Source organism: Ciconia boyciana, chromosome 33, assembly GCF_034638445.1.
Source record: "Ciconia boyciana chromosome 33, ASM3463844v1, whole genome shotgun sequence".
Taxonomy (NCBI): domain Eukaryota; kingdom Metazoa; phylum Chordata; class Aves; order Ciconiiformes; family Ciconiidae; genus Ciconia; species Ciconia boyciana.
Genome location: NC_132966.1, coordinates 1,214,537 through 1,233,372, shown reverse-complemented (window position 1 = coordinate 1,233,372; position 18,836 = coordinate 1,214,537). Strand labels below are relative to the sequence as shown.

Here is an 18,836-nt window from a genome sequence, read left to right as displayed (position 1 = left end):
TGGCCGAGCGCGACGTTGAGTGGCAGGAACCCGCGGGGCGGAGCCTGGCCCCGCGGCGCCGCGCCGCTATTGGGCGAGGCGGGGGAGGCGGGCGGTGAGCGGCGTGGGCGGTGGCCAATAGGGAGGGGACGCCGGCTTTCCGCGCGCAGTTCGGAGCGGTAGCGAGCGGCGGCGGCGGCCCGGAGCCATGGCGGCGGCGGGCGGCGGGGCTCACGGCGGCACCGGGCCCGACTCGCCCCCGCTCTTCAACCTGCGGCGGCGGTCGCGGCACCAGGGCCCAGAAGAGGCGGTGAGGGGCGCGCGGGGCGGCCGGCCGTTGGCGGGGGGGCGTGGCCTCGGGAAGAGGGCGGGGCTTCCCTGTGGGGGTGAGAGAGGGCGGGCTTTGGTGGTCTCCATGGGGACGGGGCCTGAGAAGGGGCGGGGTTTGGGGGTCCCACCTGGGTGGGGCTTGTAGAAGAGATGGCTTTTTGAGGGCGTGTCCACGGGGGCGGAGCTTGGGGAGTGGGCGGGATTAGGTTTCCATGGGGCGGAGCTTCCGAAGGGGGCGGGACGGGGTGGGGGGTCCCTATGGGGGCGGGGCCGGATTGGCAGGTCCCTCATGGAGCGGGGGCGGGGCTGGGCCTGAGGAGGGGCGGGGCTTGGAACCATATGGGGCGGGGCCTATGGAGGGGAGCACTGGGGGGGTCTCCATGGGGGGGGCAGCGCTTCCAGCTTTGGGGTGCCCCCACGGGGATGGGGGGATGAAGGGTGGGACACAGAGGGGCCCATGGGTGCCCAGTGCTGCCCCAGGGCCACCCCTGGGGCTCAGGGTCCCACCCTGGCCCCATCGCCCCGCCCCCCCCTTCCCAGGGACCCCCATCTGCCCCCCGGCTCCTCCAGCCCCACGCCCGGGGGGGCTCCTTCCTCCTCTCCCCCAGGTGACGCTGGAGAAGGTGCTGGGAATCACCGCCCAGACCAGCAGCGGCTTGGCCTGCGACCCGGCCGCGGGGCTGCTCGCCTACCCCGCCGGGTGAGCGTCCGCGGGGACCCCCCGAGACCCCTCCGCGCCCCCCGAAATCCCAGCCAGGGAAAAACCTCCCCCCTTCCTCTCCAGGTGCGTCATCGTCATCCTGAATCCCCGGGAGAACACGCAGAGACACATCCTGAACACCTCCAGGTACCCCCGAACCCCTCCAGGTACCCCCCAAACACTTCCTGAACACCTCCAGGTACCCCCCAACACCTCCAGGTACCCCCCAAACACCTCCTGAACACCTCCAGGTACCCCCCAACACCTCCAGGTACCCCCCAAACATCCCCAGCTACTCCTGAACCCCTCCAGGTACCCCCAAACACTTCCTGAACACCTCCAGGTACCCCCAAACATCCCCAGCTACTCCCCGAACACCTCCCGGTACCCCCCAACACCTCCAGGTACCCCCCAAACACCTGCTGAACCCCTCCAGGTACCCCCAAACATCCCCAGGTACCCCCATCACCTCCAGGTACCCCCAAACACCTCCTGAACACCTCCAGGTACCCCCCAAACATCCCCAGGTACCCCAAACACCTCCAGGTACCCCCAAACATCCCCAGGTACCCCAAACATCCCCAGGTACCCCCAAACACCTCCAGGTACCCCCCAAACATCCTCAGCTACTCCCCAAACACCTCCAGGTACCCCCAGACATCCCCAGGTATGCCCCAAACACCCTCCGAACACCCCCAGGTACCACCCAAACATCCCCAGGTACCCCCAAACATCCCCAGGTACCCCCAAACACCTCCAGGTACCCCCCAAACATCCTCAGCTACTCCCCAAACACCTCCAGGTACCCCCCAGACATCCCCAGGTATGCCCCAAACACCCTCCGAACACCCCCAGGTACCACCCAAACATCCCCAGGTACCCCCAAACACCTCCTGAACACCCCCAGGTACCCCCAGACACCCCCAGGTACGCCCCAAGCACCCCCAGGTACCCCCAAATATTTCCAGGTACTCCCCAAACACCTCCCGGTACCCCTAAACACCTCCAGTTACCCACAAATCACAGGCTGTGTCGTACACAGGTTTCAGGAGCGACACTTGTGCAGCTTCCAGTATTTTTCCTCCCTTCTCCTTCCAAGAAAACCTCAGTTTTCCTTCCGGAGTAGCCCAGCTGTTAAAGAAAACCCAATATTTTGCAGGAAAACCCTGAGCGCCTTGGCCTTCTCACCTGACGGGAAGCTCATCGTCACCGGAGAGGTGGGTGCCACTTATTTGTAGCCACCTACACCCCAATTTTGGCTGTCCCGGCACCGGCGGGATGGAGTAGCCAGGATTATTCCTCCCCTGCTTTTTTGGGGTTTTCCACCCAATTTGGGATCGTGCCGGGAGGATGGGAACACCCTTTAGGGTCAGAGGCTGTGCCGGGTGGCCACGGGGGCTGGCGAGAAGTGGAAAGCCACCGCCACGCCGCCGTTTTCCCTGCGCAGAACGGCCACCGACCGGCCGTCCGCGTGTGGGACGTGGAGGAACGGGCGCAGGTCTCGGCGTTGCACGGTCACAAGCACGGCGTGGCTTGCGTCGCCTTTTCCCCCAGCGCCAAGTACCTGGTGTCGGTGGGGTACCCGCACGACATGGTGGTCAACGTTTGGGACTGGAAGGTGAGCTCTGGCTTATAGCAGCTTGAAATTCCCCAAATCTGGGGAAAAACAGCCCTTTTCTATCTTTTCTCACGGTCGCTCGTGGCTCCGGACTTTTGCGGGGTAACGCTTATTGTGCACAACCCGACCGCATCTTTCTTTCCGAGCAGAAAGATTCCCTGGTTGCCTCGAACAAGGTGTCCTGCAAAGTGACGGCCGTGTCCTTCTCCGAGGACAGCTATTTCGTCACCGTAGGGCACCGCCACGTCAAGTTCTGGTTCCTCGACTCCTCGAGGGAGCTGAAGGTGAGGGGAAGCCCTTTGCCAACGCCGTCTCACGGGGCGCGGGCGGCCGATGAAGCTGAACTGGGGCTGGACGCTGCTTAAATCATCACCAAAGCCGATGTGACGTGGGAGTGGGTGATTTCTATAGAAAGAACTGAAGAAACGCCAGGTTTTCCCCCCAAAATTCACGCTGCGTCATACCTGAATGTTGTTTTGCTCCGGTCAGCCGGCACTGGACCTCGAAGCCGTGGGCGCTTCGGCTCAGCCTGGAGCCCGGGATGCTCCAGCCGGCAAAACCCCATGTGGGTGCACGGCAGCTCTGCCGAGGAGCGCGTGTGGGCACGGGGACGCTGCCGACATCCGGTGCCGCGCCTGCTCCGGAGGGCTGGGATCCGTTTTCTTCGTTAACGTTCGTTAACGTCGGGGTCGGTGGCGCTACCCTGGTTTTGCAGATCAACGAGACGGTGCCGCTGGTGGGACGCTCGGGGCTGCTGGGAGAACTTCACGACAACGTTTTCTGCGACGTGGCCTGCGGCCGAGGGCAGATGTCGGGCAGCACCTTCTGCGTCTCCTCCTCGGGGCTGCTCTGCCAGTTCAACGAGAAGCGGGTGCTGGAGAAATGGATCGTTCTGAAGGTGGTGACGGTGGGGGGAATCCCCCAGACCCCCCCTTCCTCCGGGTTGAAACCCACCGGCAGGGACCTTACCCGCTCTGGCCGCAGGTCCCGCTGGCAAACTGCGTCTGTCTCAGCGAGGAGCTGATATTTTGCGGCTGCGCCGACGGCACCGTGAGGATTTTCCAAGCTCGTGACATGCGCTACCTGAGCGACCTCCCCAAACCTCACCCCCTGGGCGTGGATGTCACCCAGGCCCCCCCACCGAGGTACCGCACGGCCGAGGGGACGGCAGCGATCTCCCCGTCCCCTCGTCTGAACCGCCCGGCGCGGCTTGTCGCTGAACCGTGGGGTTTCGGACCCCACAGTTCTCATTGCTCGGCCTGCGAGCTTGTCTCGATGGAGGTCCGAGCTGAGACAGGTTTGAATCGGCGCCCGATTTTACGCGTGGTGAAGGACGGCGAGGGCGGGAGGGTGGTGTCAGGCTTACGGCGGGGCCCCGCAGCTTCGTTTTCCCCTTTGTTTCGGGGCTGCGTGTCGGGATACGGACGCCATTTCCTTTGCAAATCAAATCTGCCTCTGGCGGAGCGCTCGGTGGGCTCTGGAGGGGTCGGCCCCCCAAAACGCTGCGCCCTCGGGATGCGACCCGACTCCGTCTCCCTCTCCCTGAAGGCGACCGGACCTGGTCTACCCCGACACCATCGCCTTGGCCTACGACGCCTGCAACCGCTGGCTCTCCTGCGTCTACAAGGACCACAGCGTCTACGTCTGGGACGTTGGGGACCTGCGCAACGTCAGGAAGGTGTGGTCGGATCTTTTCCACAGCTCCTTCGTCTGGAGCGTCGAGGTGAGGGCGAGTGGGTCCCACGGGGGCGATTCGGGGCACCCGCAGCCCCGCTTTCCTTCCCCCCCCCCGCCCCCTGCAATGTGTAACCCCCCTGGGTGCAGGTGTACCCTGAATTCGAGGAGCGGAGATCCTGTCTGCCTCCCGGCTCCTTCCTGACGTGTTCCTCGGACAACACCATCCGCGCCTGGACCCTGGAAAGCGGCTCCGCGCGCCCCGTCCAGGGCAGCGCCTACAGCACGGTACAATGAGGGGGGGCTGCGTCCCACCTCCCTGCTCAAGGCAGCCCCCCAAAACCACGCCAGCAGCTGGGGGAGCTCAACCGGCTCCCTGTCCTCTCGTCTTGCGGGATTTGCCTCTAGAAAACGAGGTCGCTGGAGGTTTTGGGGTGGTTCCCGACAGCTTCTCGCCGCTCTGGGTACAGAGCTGCTGCCTGAGCGGGAGACAAGCAGGGATTTTTGGTGGGTTTTGGTGATTATAGCGAGCTTGGAAACTGCTTTCCGTTCTCCTGCACTCGCTGTTTCTGTCTGAAGGACCAAACGACACAGTTGCGCTTCTCAAATCCTGGTGTTTCCCGAGTGGGAAGCATGGAAAAATAAAGTGGGAAGCAGTTGGGTGACGTGGGTGGGTTCCTCTCCTCCCCAAAGAGCCGCCTGCGCTCTGCCGGGGGCCTGACCGTCCCCTCTCCTCCCGCACCAAGACCCTGCTGAACGTCGTCTACGTGGACAACAACACGCAGCACCTCCAGGACTCCTCCAGCGCGCCCGACCGAAGCGAGAACGTGGGTCACCTCGACATTAAATCCGGGGTGCGGGTGATGCAGGTCAGCCCCGACGGGGAGCATTTGGCATCGGGGGACAGAGGAGGAACCCTCAGGCAAGTGGCACCGCGCTCGGCCGACAGCCGAAGACGGACGGTGGCGGTTGGGTGCCTGGGTGGGCTCCCCGCCACTCGTTTTAGCCTTTTTCCGTGAGCATCTCCGAGCTCCCTCACCGCGTGCTGATGGTGTTCCTGCCCGGCTTCCCTGGTTATTGGGGGCCGAGCCGACGGTGCGCTTCCCTCGCAGGATACACGAGCTGCAGTTCATGCAGGAGGTGGCTAAAGTGGAGGCTCACGATTCGGAAGTTCTTTGCTTGGAGTATTCGAAGCCGGAGACCGGTAAGGCTTCATCCCGAAAGCTGCCGCCGGATTAGTCCTCGGGCATTGCCAGTGAGCCTTGGGGCTCAGCTTCCCCGTAACCGGCTCTTACCGATGGGGAAGCTTCTCCTTCACCAAACTGAGCTGAGGCATCCCGAAAAACGAGCTTTGCAGGGAAGAGTCTCTCCTCTGAGAAGCCACCGGGAGCTGCAGACAAGCCCCGGGGCCGCGCAGATTAAAACCCGGCTCAGCCTGTGCCGGGGGTAACCGTCCCCTCCAGGCAGCGGGAAGGACCTGTGCAACCACCTCCGTTTGCTCTCCCTTTAACACCCCGCCTAGAACCGGTTTACATCCAAATCTTTGCAGGGAATGACAGCAAATACACCATTTTGTTACCAAAAACCTTTAGCGCGATGCTATTTTAACACCCTCTCTTCCGACGGCTCCAGGAGCAGCGCTGCTGGCTTCGGCGAGCAGAGACAGGCTGATCCACGTCTTGAACGTAGACAAGAACTACAAGCTGGAGCAAACCCTGGACGATCACTCCTCCGCGATAACGTCGGTCAAATTTGCTGGTAGGTGGCTGAATTGCAGCCAAATTCCGCCCCCCCCCGTCGGGCTGCCCTTCGCCTTGTTCCGCCTTGAAGACGGGGTTTTTTGTCTCCGGATTTACGTACCTAAGCTTCAACGTCTGCGTTAGAGGGGGCTCCTCAGTAGAAAACGGGCGTCTCCAGACGAAGAGCACTGAGCCATCCATCGGAGGGGATCTACAGCAGGGGGATCCCACCCTTGGATTGCGTCTAGTTCTTAAAAAGAATCATTTTTTAATGAATTCATTCATAAAGAATCATTTTTCGCACTCACTCGGTGGTGAATTTGGAACGGACGCGATCTCTGACGGCCTTTCCCTGCTCTCTCTTCGCTCAGGCAACGGGGACATTCAGCTGATAAGCTGCGGTGCCGATAAAAGCATTTATTTCCGCAACGCTCAAAAGGTGGGTTAGCGGCGTCTCCATGGGGATCTGCTATTTCTCCCCGAAAATCGGACGGGCGAGAAGGCAACGTGGCTCTCCTCATCTCCCTACAGCTCCCGGATGGCTTCAATTTCGTTAGGACGCATCACGTCGCCGAGAAAACCACCCTGTACGACATGGACATCGACATCACGCAGAAATACGTCGCCGTCGCCTGCCAGGACAGAAACGTCAGGTGAAGGCGCTTGCCCGTGCCGGCTGAGGCTAAATCCGCGTCGGAGTCACCTTCCTCCTCCCAGCTCTGGTGTCCCCGGGGGGCTCGTCGCCGGCTTGACCACCTCCCGCTCCTCTCGCAGGGTGTACAGCACGGCCAGCGGGAAGCAGAAGTGCTGCTATAAGGGGTCGCAAGGCGACGACGGCTCCTTGCTGAAGGTAAGCGGGTGATTTCCACCACGCGCCGGTCGGCAGGGCGTCCGCGGCAGCTCCCTCGGCACAGGGAGGGTGCCGCGGTGGGGCAGGATTGTCGGCGGTGCCGAAGGGCTTGGGGCTGAGCTGTCGGTACCGTCGGGAAGAGCTGCCGTCCAGAGAGGCTTAATTAGGGCAGGCGAGGGGTTGGGGCGGCGAGGTCAGCTCGTTTTTTTCTGAAGGAAACGGGATTTCTTGCGGTTGCGGTTGGGATTTTTATAGCGTCCGGCGGGGCTGTAAAACCCCGCGGAAAGACGCCTGATGAGATAACGGCCGAGGTCCAGCCTCCCTGCGGCCGCGTCTTCCCTCCCCGCCACCAAACTCCGGTTAAACCAGGAAAATCAGGGCGGTAGGCGCATGCTGAGCTTCGCGCCCGCGGTGTCTGTGGCCGCCCAACAGCCGCGGGGCAACGGCGGCCCTCGTTTCGGGGTGAATTGGCTTAATTGGGGTGGGCGAGGGGCTGGGGCAGCGAGGTCTGCTCGCTTTTTTTCTGAAGGAAACGGGATTTCTTGCGGTTGCGGTTGGGATTTGGGTGCGTAAAAGCGATTTTTATGGCGACGCCAGGTTTCGGCGTGGCTGTCGCGGAAGGTGATGCTCGCGTTTGCGCTGGGCTCGAAGCCTAATTAGTCAGCTTCTGGCCACGGCCGACTTAAATGGTGTGCGCCAGCGTTTGGCTGGCCGGGCTGGGACTCAACGGTTGGTCTTTGCCCCTTCGCTGAGGGACCTCTATGAGCCCTCATCCTTTGGCCTCGTCCTCGTTGAGTCATTTGGACGTTGCCCCGGTTTATTTTCCTTGAAAACGAGTTTCGAGTTGGTTAGCCGGCGGGGCGGGGTGGTTAACGCTCTGGTACCTTCTCGGCGAGGTGACTGGTGGCGGAGCCGTTAACCGCCCGGGTTGGGTGGGATGGACGGCTCCGTCCTCGCTGTGGAGACGTTTCTGGTTGGCTTTTGCTCTGGTTGGGTTGAACGCCTCTGGGGCTGTTGGTGGCAACGCACCGGGAAGGGCTCCGGTTGGTCCATAAATATAGATCTATATAAATGTACGGACGTATACGTTGACTGCAGTCAACGGCTTGATGTCCAAATGGAGATCAGCGAAGAGCGGTGTCCCTCAGGGTTCCGTACCGGGACCAGTGCTGTTCAATACCTTCATCAACGAGCTAGACGGTGGGATTGCAGAGGATGCCAAGCTGAGCGGTGCCGTTGGTACCCTCAAGGGAAGAGCTGCCGTCCAGAGGGACCTGGAGACGTTGGCCAACGTCAGCCTCATGAGGTTCAACAAGGCCAAGCGCAAGGTCCTGCAGCTGGGTGGGGACAATCCCCGGTCCCAGCACAGGTTGGGGGATGGAGGGATGGAGGGATGGAGGGATGGAGGGATGGAGAGCGGCCCTGCGGAGAAGGACTTGGGGACGCTGGGGGGTGACAAGCGGGCCGTGAGCTGGCAACGTGGGCTCGCAGCCCAGAAAGCCGAGCGTCTCCTGGGCTGCATCCAAAGCAGCGTGGGCAGCAGGTGCAGGGAGGGGATTCTCCCCCGCTGCGTCCGGCTCTGGGGTCCCCAGCACAAGACAGACGTGGACCTGCTCGAGCGGGTCCAGAGGAGGCCACGGAGATGGTGCGGGGCTGGAGCAGCTCTGCCGCGGAGAGAGGCTGAGGGAGTTGGGGTTGTTCAGCCTGGAGAAGAGGAGGAGACCGTACTGCGGCCGTTCCGTCCTTAAAGGGGCGTGTAGGAAAGCTGGAGAGAGACTTTTAGCAGGGTCTGCAGTGACAGGACGAGGGACAACGGCTTTAATCTGACAGAGGGGAGGGTTAGGTTGGACAGGAGGAAGAAATTCTTTGCGATAAGGGTGGTGAGACACGGGAGCGGGTTGCCCAGAGAAGTTCTGGATGCCCCATGGTGGGAAGCGTTCAAGGTCAGGTTGGCCGGGGCTTGGAGCGACCTGATCTAGCGGGAGATGTCCCTGCCCACGCAGGGGGTTGGACTGGGTGGTCTTTGAAGGTCCCTTCCAACCCAAACCCTTCCGTGCTGCCACGAAGCTGCCTGGCTCCGCTTGCCTTCCCGCCCGCGGCCGAGCCCGACCCACCGCTCCTCTCCCCCAGGTGCAGCTGGATCCCTCGGGCACCTTCCTGGCGACGAGCTGCTCCGACAAGAGCATCACCCTCATCGACTTCCACTCCGGAGAGTGCGTGGCGAAAATGTTCGGCCATTCAGGTTCGGTTCCTCTCGGCAACCCAGGAGGTGCCCAGGAAAAGGGGAGACGCAGAGGAGAGCTGCCGGGAAGCCCCCAGCGCCGTGCCTACCCCGTTTGGCCGTGAAGCCCCCCCAAAAATGCCCCCACGCACCCGCTATATCACTTATATCTCCTAAACGAGCGCGGGGCTCGCGGTCCTGACGAGCAACCCCCTCCACGTTTCCTTCTCTTCGGCACAGAAATAGTCACGGGGATGCGGTTCACCTACGACTGCGAGCACCTCATCACCGTCTCGGGAGACAGGTAGGGGCCGGCGGACCTAAGAAATCGTCCGATTTACACCTCGCCCTATACGCCTCACCCTATACGTCTCGCCCTATACGCCTCGCGAGACACGACGGGAGAGGAATTGGCTTATTGAGAGCGCTGGGTGGGATGTACACACAGCGGGAGCGCTGCAGGGCTCGAGCGGATTAAATTAATTGAGAGATTTAATGTAAAGCTCCCCGTATCCAAAAGCTGGGGGCCACCTGACCCCCCCCCCCGCCTTCCTACCCCCAGCTGCGTCTTTATTTGGCACCTGGGCCTCGAAATCACCAGCAGCATGAAGCAGCACTTGCTGGAGCTCGACCTGCCGCAGCCAAAGCGGGCGAAGGAGCCCGGTCCCCCGGCGCAGCTCAGGTAACGGGGAAAAACCCCTCGCCCCCACATCCCACCCCGTTTTTGGCTTTCAGGGTGGGAGGGAGCTCGGCGGCCCCACCGTTCTCCTCTCCTCCAGGCGGGAGACCTACGTCACGATCCCCGGTGGGACGGCAGCCCCCGGTACTGGCGGAGCTTCCGACGAGGAGCGAGACGAGGCCTCGTCCCCGCAGACTCCCTCCAAGGAGGACTCGGAGCCGCGTGCGTTGCGGGCCGGGGTCCCTCTGCGGCTGCACCCCGTTTTCTGCTCGTCTTTCCTCCGAGGGCTGCGGCACACGGTGCCGCTCCTAACCCCGCTCTCCCCCTGCAGCTCCGGCGTGCATCCTAACCAACGGCAGGCTGCCCATGTGGGCAAAGAGGCTGGTAAGTCGCACGGCCGCACCGAGAGACGTAACTTAATTTAATTTAATTTAACGGGGCCGGATGAAGATCCCTTTGCTCTATCTCCACCGGATCCCCTCTCTTCTTTCCCCCCTTTCCAGCTGGGAGAGGTGGAGGACGGGGACAAGGCCAGCCCCCGGGGGAGCTACCGGCCGCGGGGACGATGGGCAGAGCGCGCCGAGAGGGGCCCCATCAAGACCCTGCCGGAGGCGGATCCCCCTTATTTCACCCCCCTCAAACCCCACCTCGAGGGCGACGCGGAGCTCGAGCCCGGCAGCCTGGAGCACCTCCTTTCAGAGGTCAGTCGCCCCTACCCCGAGCTACAACGGGCCGGACCCCGCGCCCTCGCCATCAACCCTCGCCGGACGCCGGTTTTAACCATCCCTGGAGATCCCCTGCCCGCCAGCGCCTGTTTTTTCCGGGAAAAATCCGGCTACAGACATCAGCTCCCCGTCTCCGGCAGGTGGAGAGCTCTCCTAACGACCTCGCTGAGGAATTCCAGCTCTCCAAGCTCTTCCCGGACAAGGAAACCAACGGCGGCCTGGAATCACCAGATACAACCGCGACCAGCCTGGAGGAGCTGTGCGTGCCGGAGGCGAGCAGGTAGGTGCCGGGCGGGGAAGCAAGCGCCACGTTTCACTACCGGTGTTAAACCAACCTCTCCCCGCTAGTTCAGGCTTCGCTTAACGTCACCGCGCCGAGTCCCGGCTCACGCCGAGCACCATCGCACTCTCATCCCCATCGCACCCTCTTCCCCGTCGTGCCTTTTCCTTTCGAGCCAAATTTCGGAGCATTTTGGCAATGCCGGAAAGCGCCGGCCCAGCAGCGCGGGGCTCCCCCGCTCACACCAAACCTCCAATCCGGCCCCTAAAGCCCCGTCGGGGTCGGAGGTGGGAAACTTTTTGGGTGCGACTTAACCTCGGTCCCAGCCGAGCACCCGAACGCGGGCGTGCGTGTCCCGGCTTGGAGCGATGGTGAGCGCAGAGCCGGTGGTGGCATCCGGTGCTCGGCCGCCACCGACCCGCTCGCCTTCCCTCAAGGCAACGTGTGATGGAGCTGCCGCTGTGTCCCGTGTACCCGGAGGAACTCGGGATCGCTCGGGAGGACGCCTCGTCCTGCGTTTCGCTCTGCCTGGGAACGCCGGCGCCTCGCTACCAGCCGGAAGGTAACGCCGGGAGCGCGGCCAGAGCTCCGGGAACGCGCCGTGAGCACCGGCTTTGCCAGCGCCAAACCCTTGTGACCGAGCAAAAAGCTTGGGGGCGGCTTTAGCTCTTGGGGGAGGATCAGAATAAAAACCGCCTGGTGCTAACGTTCGTCGCGGGGGGGCTTTCCTTTCCGGCTCTGTCCCGGCAGACGAGGACTCGGCAGACTCCGCCGGGGAGGTGGAGGAGCCGGAGGAGAATCCGCCGCCGAGCAGCTCCCTGCCCCAGACCCCCGAGCAGGAGAAGTACCTCAAGCAGCACTTCGAGACGCTGGCAGACACCGACGCCGGAGGTAACGGGAGAAACCGCGGGTGGACGGTGCCGGCACATTCGGCACGGCCGATCCGGGCGGATCCCAGCGATGGCCGAGCTAACGCTTCCCAACCTGCGGCCGCAGAGAAGTTTGACGGCTCCTTAAAGGATTTGAAACCGCCCGAACCTGAGGATGAGGAAAAAAACCTGTTCTTGAACCCGCGCTTGAGCATTTCAGCCCGGTTCCTCTCACGCTGCCAGAAGAACAGCAGGTGGGCGTCGGGTGCCGCGTCCGTCTGTCCGTCCGGGAAAGGGTTTCCCGCTCCCGATCCCTTCTTTTGTCCCACAGGCTGGTGGCCGCCTTCCCCCTGCGGGCACGGCCCCGGCCGCAGAGCCCTGCCCGTGCCCAGGAGCCGCTCAGGGACCCGCCGAAAACATCTGAGGAGATCCAGCAATGGGAGGCGAGTTGGTTTTGTGCCTTAGAGAGGGGAAAACGTTTGGGAGAAATACCCAAAAAACCACATTTTCGTTCCTCGGGCTGGACTAAGAGGCGCTTCCGTCAACTTTTTAGAAACCGCTGGATGAAAAACCTTGGGAAACAGAAGAAGAAACGGGCTCCGACACCGGGAAACCCACGGGTGAGTGTTTGAGGACACAGAGGGGCTTCCTTCGCCCCAAAACCCCCTCCCGCATGGGGACGAGGCGGCTTTTTGTCCCCTCCCCGAGCGGGGGACAAGGCTCACGGCAGCCGCGGCGTCCGCAGGATCCCACCTTCGCGTCGAGACCTTCACCGCGGCCCTGCGGCTGCTGCGGACCCACTTCCAGGAGACGCTGAGGCTCTACGACCAGGTCGGTGCCTCCCAACGGGGGGGAACCCCCTCGATTCACAGCGTTTTGGGGGGGTCATTTCGCTTCTCCCTCCCTTGGAGGACCAACCGCTGACGTATTTTGGCCACGTCCGTGGGGTCTGACCCCCAAAAAAACCCCGCCTCTCGTGGCTCAATTCAGAGCCGAGGCGCCGGTGGAGTGTTTTAACCACCCGGCAAAGAACCGCGGTGACAAAGGGACACCTCTCCCGCAGGTGACCCTCTGTGCCGAGGCCACCGAGGAGAATTTCCTCCAGGCGAGGACCGCTCTGGCCGATCTTTTCGGCTGGATGAAAGGGGAGCTGCGCTCCCGCGCCGTGACCCGCGACACCGACGCCGCCACCGGCACCGACAGCCCAGCACCGCCGCCACCACCGGACCCCGAAACCCTGGCGCTGCTCCGCACCTACTCCGACTCCCTCGTGGAGATGGTTCGGAGGCGGCTGGAGGGCAGCAGCCCTGAAACGCTTTAAATCGAGGTATCGGGGTGCCGCCCCCCCCTTCCTGGTTAAATTTTTGGGGTTTTTTGAGGCAATTCTCTAAGCTTTAACCGTTTTCGCGGCTCTTGGATGTATATTTTTCCTGCTCTGAGCCACCCAAACGCCCCGGCAGCCCCATCCCGTCCCGATCCCGACCCTGTTCCACGCCACCAGCAGCAGAGCGGGAGCGGCCGTCGCTGCTGATTTTAAAGTTTGTTAAAATAATAAACGTTTTTGAACCAAAGCGAAGGGTTTTGGGGTCGGTGGATTCGGCCCCCGACAATCTCACCACGACCCACGAGGCTTTCACGGGGCTGCAGGACGCCTGGGTGCCCCCGGCAGCCCCCTGTCGCACCAGGCGGCGATTTGGGGTTCGGGGAGGAGATGTGGGGTGGCTGGAGGGCGGTTCAAGGTACCCAGGGGGGTGATTTGGGGCCCAACCGGGCAATTTGGGGTACGGGAGGAGATTTGGGGCAAGTCAAGGCTTGACGGAGTGATTTGAAATGTGGTGGGGGCGATTTGGGGGCCTGGAGGGGGTGATTTGAGGTACCCAGAGGGCAATTTGAGGCCCAGCGGGGCATTTTGGGGTACCAGGGACGAAATCTGGAGCCCATCGAGGACAATTTGGGGCCCCACGGCTGCAATTCGGGACCCAAGGGGACATTTTGGGGTACCAGGGATGCAATTTGGGGCCCCACGGCTGCAATTCGGGACCCACAGAGACATTTTGGGGTAGCAGGGATGCAATCTGGGGCCCCGCGGCTGCAATTCAGGACCCACAGGGACATTTTGGGGTACCAGGGATGCAGTTTGGGGCCCAGTGGAGCCTTTTTGGGGTACCAGGGATGCAATTTTGGGCCCCACGGCTGCAATTTGGGACCCACAGGGATATTTTGGGGTACCAGGCATGCAATTTGGGGCTCTGCGGCTGCAATTCAGGGCCCATGGGGACATTTTGGGGTACCAGGGATGCAATTTGGGGCCCCGCGGGTGCAATTCAGGACCCATGGGGACATTTTGGGGTACCAGGGATGCAATCTGGAGCCCATCAAGGACAATTTGGGGCCCCACGGCTGCAATTCGGGACCCACGGGGACATTTTGGGGTACCAGGAATGCAATTTGGGGCCCAGTGGAGCCTTTTTGGGGTACCAGGGATGCAATTTGGGGCCCCACAGCTGCAATTCAGGACCCATGGGGACATTTTGGGGTACCAGGGACGCAATTTGGAGCCCATCAAGGACAATTTAGGGCCCCACGTCTGCAACTCAGGACCCACAGAAACATTTTGGGGTACCAGGGATGCAATCTGAGGCCCCGCGGCTGCAATTCAGGACCCACAGGGACATTTTGGGGTACCAGGGATGCAGTTTGGGGCCCAGTGGAGCCTTTTTGGGGTACCAGGGATGCAATTTGGGGCCCCACAGCTGCAATTCAGGACCCATGGGGACATTTTGGGGTACCAGGGATGCAATTTGGGGGCCAGTGGGGCATTTTGGGGTACCAGGGATGCAATCTGGGGCCCCGCGGCTGCAATTCAGGACCCACAGGGATATTTTGGGGTACCAGGGATGCAATTTGGGGCCCCACGACTGCAATTCAGGGCCCATGGGGACATTTTGGGGTACCAGGGATGCAATTTGGGGCCCAGTGGGGCATTTTGGGGCCCATCACACAAGATTTGGGGCCACTACGGATGATTTGGGGCCCCACAGGGAGACAGCCCCCCCCCCCCGCAGCTACGTGCACCCCAAAGCCCCCCACACAGCGCCGCTGCCCTCCCCCCCAAACCCCACGGAGCCGCCCCCCTCCGCCCCACAGAGCCGCCGACACATCCTACTGCCAAAAATAACCATTATTGTCACCAAAATGCCACCCCGTCGGGTACGTTGGGGACAGACCCGGGGTCAGGGGGCACAGGGGCTGCCGGGGGGGGGAGGTTTTGGGGTGACGGCCGCGATTTGGGGCGATTTTGGGGTCTGAGAGCGTCTCCGGGCGCCGTCACTCGGTCCAGCGATGGCCGCAGTGCGGGGCGGTACAGACGTAGTAGAGCCTCATGGCGTCCTGGGGGACGGGAGGAGGGGACGGTCACGGCGGCGGGGGGACACGCGGAGGGGACGGTGACGGCTTTGGGGGCGCGGGGCTCGGGGGGTCACCTCACCTCGGCTCTGGCGCTGTGTGACTGGAAGAAGACGGCTTCTTTGTGCCCACACCTGGGGGAGAGGGGGACAGCGGTGACGCAGGGGGACGTGAGAGCCCCGTGGGGGACATCGGAGCCCCACGGGGACACTGGTGCCACCGGGGGGGTGGGGACAGGACAAAAGGGGACACCGGAACCGAGGGGGGACACCAGAACTGAGGGGGGACGCTGGAGCGGCGTGGCAGTGGAGGGCCAATGTCCCCACAGGGATCCCCGTGGGAGGGGTCCCCGATGTCCCCACGGGTGTCCCCATATCCCCATGGGGGTCCCCACAGGTGTCCCCACGTCCCCACAGGGGGGTCCCCACGGGTGTCCCCATAACCCCATGGGGGTCCCCAACGGCCCCACAGGTGTCCCCATGTCCCCATGAGGGGGTCCCCACGCCCTCACGGGTGTCCCCATAACCCCATGGGGGTTCCCAACGGCCCCATAGGTGTCCCCATAGGGGTGTCCCCACACCCCCACAGGGGGGACCCCACGGGTGTCCCCACAGGGGGTCCCCACATCCTCACGGATATCCCCAACGGCCCCACAGATGTCCCCATGTCCCCACAGGGGTGTCCCCACACCTCCATGGGGGTTCCCACGTCCCCAACACCCCCACAGGTGTCCCCATGTCCCCACGAGGGGGTCCCCACAGGTGTCGCCATATCCCCATGAGGGGGTCCCCATGTCCCCAACACCCCCACAGGTGTCCCCATGTCCCCACGGGGGGTCCCCAATGGCCCCACAGGTGTCCCCATGTCCCCACAGGGGTGTCCCCGACACCCCATGGGTGTCCCCACGTCCCCAACACCCCCACAGGTGTCCCCATGTCCCCATGGGGTGTCCCCGACACCCCATGGGTGTCCCCACGTCCCCAACACCCCCACAGGTGTCCCCACATCCCCACGGGGGGTCCCCACATCCCCACGGGTGTCCCCATACCCCCATGGGGTTCCCCCTACCCCCCTGGGGGGCCCCAACACCCCCACAGGTGTCCCCATGTCCCCACACGGGTGTCCCCGACACCCCATGGATGTCCCCATGTCCCCAACAGCCCCACAGGTGTCCCCACGTCCCCATGGGGGTCCCCACGTCCCCACGGGTGTCCCCACACCCCCAAGGGGATCCCCAATGGCCCCACAGGTGTCCCCATGTCCCCACAGGGGTGTCCCCGACACCCCATGGATGTCCCCATGTCCCCAACAGCCCCACAGGTGTCCCCACGTCCCCATGGGGGGGTCCCCACATCCCCACGGGTGTCCCCATACCCCCATGGGGGTCCCCAACAGCCCCACAGGTGTCCCCACGTCCCCACGGGGGTCCCCATGTCCCCACGGGTGTCCCCATACCCCCATGGGGGTCCCCAACGGCCCCACAGGTGTCCCCACGTCCCCAACAGCCCCACAGGTGTCCCCACGGGGGGGGGTCCCCACGTCCCGGCTCACTTCTGGCAGGGGTGGTCCTCGGTGCGGGGCAGCGTGGGGTCCTGGGAGACGTCGGCGATGATCTGCGTGAGCTCGCTGCCAGGAGATAATTAGCGCCTTTAATTACCCCCAAAACCATTAATAACCCTGGTATCCCTCTCATTAATTACCCCTAATAATTATCCCTATTAATTCCCCACCACACTAATCACTCTTGAATTGTTTTACCGCCTCCCCTTATTAATTACCCACAAGTTGTCCCTCAATCACTCTAACTACCCTAATTATCTCTTTACTAATTATTATTAATTACCCAGGAGCTCTTCTCCGTTATTAACTACCCCCATTAATTGCCCTCCACTCATCTTCCCTCATTGTCTCTCCTTATTAATCATGCACTACCTCCCCCTAATTATTCTCTTACTAACGATCCTAATTCCTACTTTACTAATTACCTGCTTATTAATTACCCCACTGCTTCCTTTTAATTGGTTTTCCTTTATTAATTGCTCTCTATTAACATTCCCCCCCCCGCCCCAGGGTGGGAAACACTGGGACCGGGACCCAGGCGTCCGGAAGGGACCCAGGCATCCGGGACCGCTAACGAACTCACTCCGCTAACGAACTCACTCCGCTAACGAACTCACTCCGCTAACGAACTCACTCCACTTCGTGGGTGATCTTGTTGACGTAGATGCAGCTATTGTCGGCCTCTTGCTGGTAGTCACAGTTACGGCACTGGGGGAAGAGCGAGGGTTACGGACTGGTCCCAGTGCCCAACTGGGAGGGGCGGGGCACGGCCCCGTGAGGCGCTGGGACTGGTCCCAGTGCCCAACTGGGAGGGGCGGGGCACGGCCCCGTGAGGCGCTGGGACTGGTCCCAGTGCCCAACTGGGAGGGGCGGGGCAAGGCCCCGTGAGGCGCTGGGACTGGTCCCAGTGCCCAACTGGGAGGGGCGGGGCACGGCCCCGTGAGGCGCTGGGACTGGTCCCAGTGCCCAACTGGGAGGGGAGGGGCACGGCCCCGTGAGGCGCTGGGACTGGTCCCAGTGCCCAACTGGGAGGGGAGGGGCACGGCCCCGTGAGGCGCTGGGACTGGTCCCAGTGCCCAACTGGGAGGGGAGGGGCACGGCCCCGTGAGGCGCTGGGACTGGTCCCAGTGCCCCCGTGGAGACCGTGGGGGGTGGGCACAGCCCGCTGTGATGAAGGGACTGGTCCCAGTATGCCCCCAGCACTGGTCCCAGTGCCACATGGGGGCTGGGGGGCAGGCAGACCAGTACCCTGAGACTGGTCCCAGTGGTTGGGGGGCACTCACGGCGTAGAGCAGGATCCGGTTCTCCTTGTCCTCCTTGGGGTACAGCATGTTGTTGCTGGGGGACGGGGACATGGGGGTGTTACTGTGGGGTCTCTGGGGGCCCGGCCTGTTCCCAGGCCCACATTCCCTGGGGAAGGGGACTGGGGGCCCCGGGGGTATTTGGGGGCCTGGGGAGGGGTTGGGGGCCTGGGGAGTAGTGGGGTCCGGGGGCCCCGGGGAGGAACTGGGGGATCCAGGGGTGTTGGGGAGAACTGGGGCGGTGGGGGGGGGTCTGAGGAGCCCAGAGGGTGTCAGGGAGCCTTGAGGGGGGTCTGGGGGTCACGGGGGGGATCGGGGAGGCCCAGGACGTATTGGGGGGCAGGGGGTGTCAAGGAGCCCCGGGAGGTGTCTGGGGGCCCAGGGGGTATTGGGGAGCCTTGAGGGGGTGTCTGGGGGACCCGGGGGTATCAGGGAGCCCTGGGGAGTAATGGGGAGCGCGGGGGGGTACCGGGGAGGCCCAAAGGGGGTGTCAGGGAGCCCCAGGGGAACCTGGGGGGTGTCTGTGGGGCCCGGGGAGGGAATGGGGGAGCCCCGTGAGGGGGCCTAGAAGGCCCAGGGGGTATCAGGGAGCTTTGAGGGGGTGTCTGAAGGGCTCGGGGGATGTCAGAGAGCCCCCGGGAGAGGGTCTGGGGCGCCCGGGGGGTATCGGGGGGTCCCGGCGTCCCCTCACCACTCCTGGCAGAAGCGGATCCCCACGAAGCCCGGCTCGTAGGTCCCGTCCGCCTCCATGGCGGCCCCGCGCATGCGCACGGCGCCCCCCCGACGGCGGCCGCGCGGGGACAAACCAGGGCGGGGGAGGGCGGGACGGCGCCTGCGCCGACTCCGCCCCCCTTCTCGCGCGCTGCGCGCCCTCCCCCGTGACTCGCCCGCCCCGCCCCGCCCCGC

The 18,836-nt window shown here is 63.4% G+C and overlaps 3 protein-coding genes across 4 annotated transcripts in view; 1 reads left to right on the top strand and 2 right to left on the bottom strand.

Moving 5' to 3' along the window:
- The window catches only part of CAPNS1 (calpain small subunit 1), a 91,630-nt gene that overhangs the window by 31,493 nt on the left and 41,301 nt on the right, over positions 1-18,836 (bottom strand).
- On the top strand, positions 119-13,222 carry WDR62 (WD repeat domain 62). The gene is made up of 30 exons (XM_072848781.1): positions 119-289; positions 918-1,009; positions 1,094-1,156; positions 2,169-2,226; positions 2,457-2,627; positions 2,777-2,911; positions 3,343-3,525; positions 3,612-3,772; positions 4,176-4,350; positions 4,452-4,589; positions 5,048-5,223; positions 5,414-5,505; positions 5,934-6,059; positions 6,412-6,479; positions 6,572-6,693; positions 6,815-6,890; positions 9,021-9,132; positions 9,352-9,415; positions 9,674-9,793; positions 9,891-10,012; positions 10,122-10,174; positions 10,294-10,491; positions 10,656-10,795; positions 11,233-11,357; positions 11,546-11,686; positions 11,792-11,918; positions 11,996-12,107; positions 12,218-12,284; positions 12,410-12,495; positions 12,728-13,222. The coding sequence occupies exons 1-30, from the start codon at positions 188-190 to the stop codon at positions 12,983-12,985; spliced, it is 3,663 nt and encodes a 1,220-aa protein (XP_072704882.1). The 5' UTR covers positions 119-187; the 3' UTR covers positions 12,986-13,222.
- POLR2I (RNA polymerase II subunit I) lies at positions 8,011-18,747 on the bottom strand. Of its 2 annotated transcripts, none has more exons than XM_072848782.1 (6): positions 18,622-18,747; positions 17,913-17,967; positions 17,264-17,337; positions 16,621-16,695; positions 15,152-15,203; positions 8,011-8,164 (listed from the first exon to the last, which is right to left on the bottom strand). In XM_072848782.1, the coding sequence occupies exons 1-6, from the start codon at positions 18,693-18,695 to the stop codon at positions 8,084-8,086; spliced, it is 411 nt and encodes a 136-aa protein (XP_072704883.1). In that variant the 5' UTR covers positions 18,696-18,747; the 3' UTR covers positions 8,011-8,083. The 2 variants fall into 2 exon arrangements, with proteins under 2 accessions (XP_072704883.1, XP_072704884.1); XM_072848783.1 differs by lacking the exon at positions 8,011-8,164 and adding an exon at positions 14,831-15,054.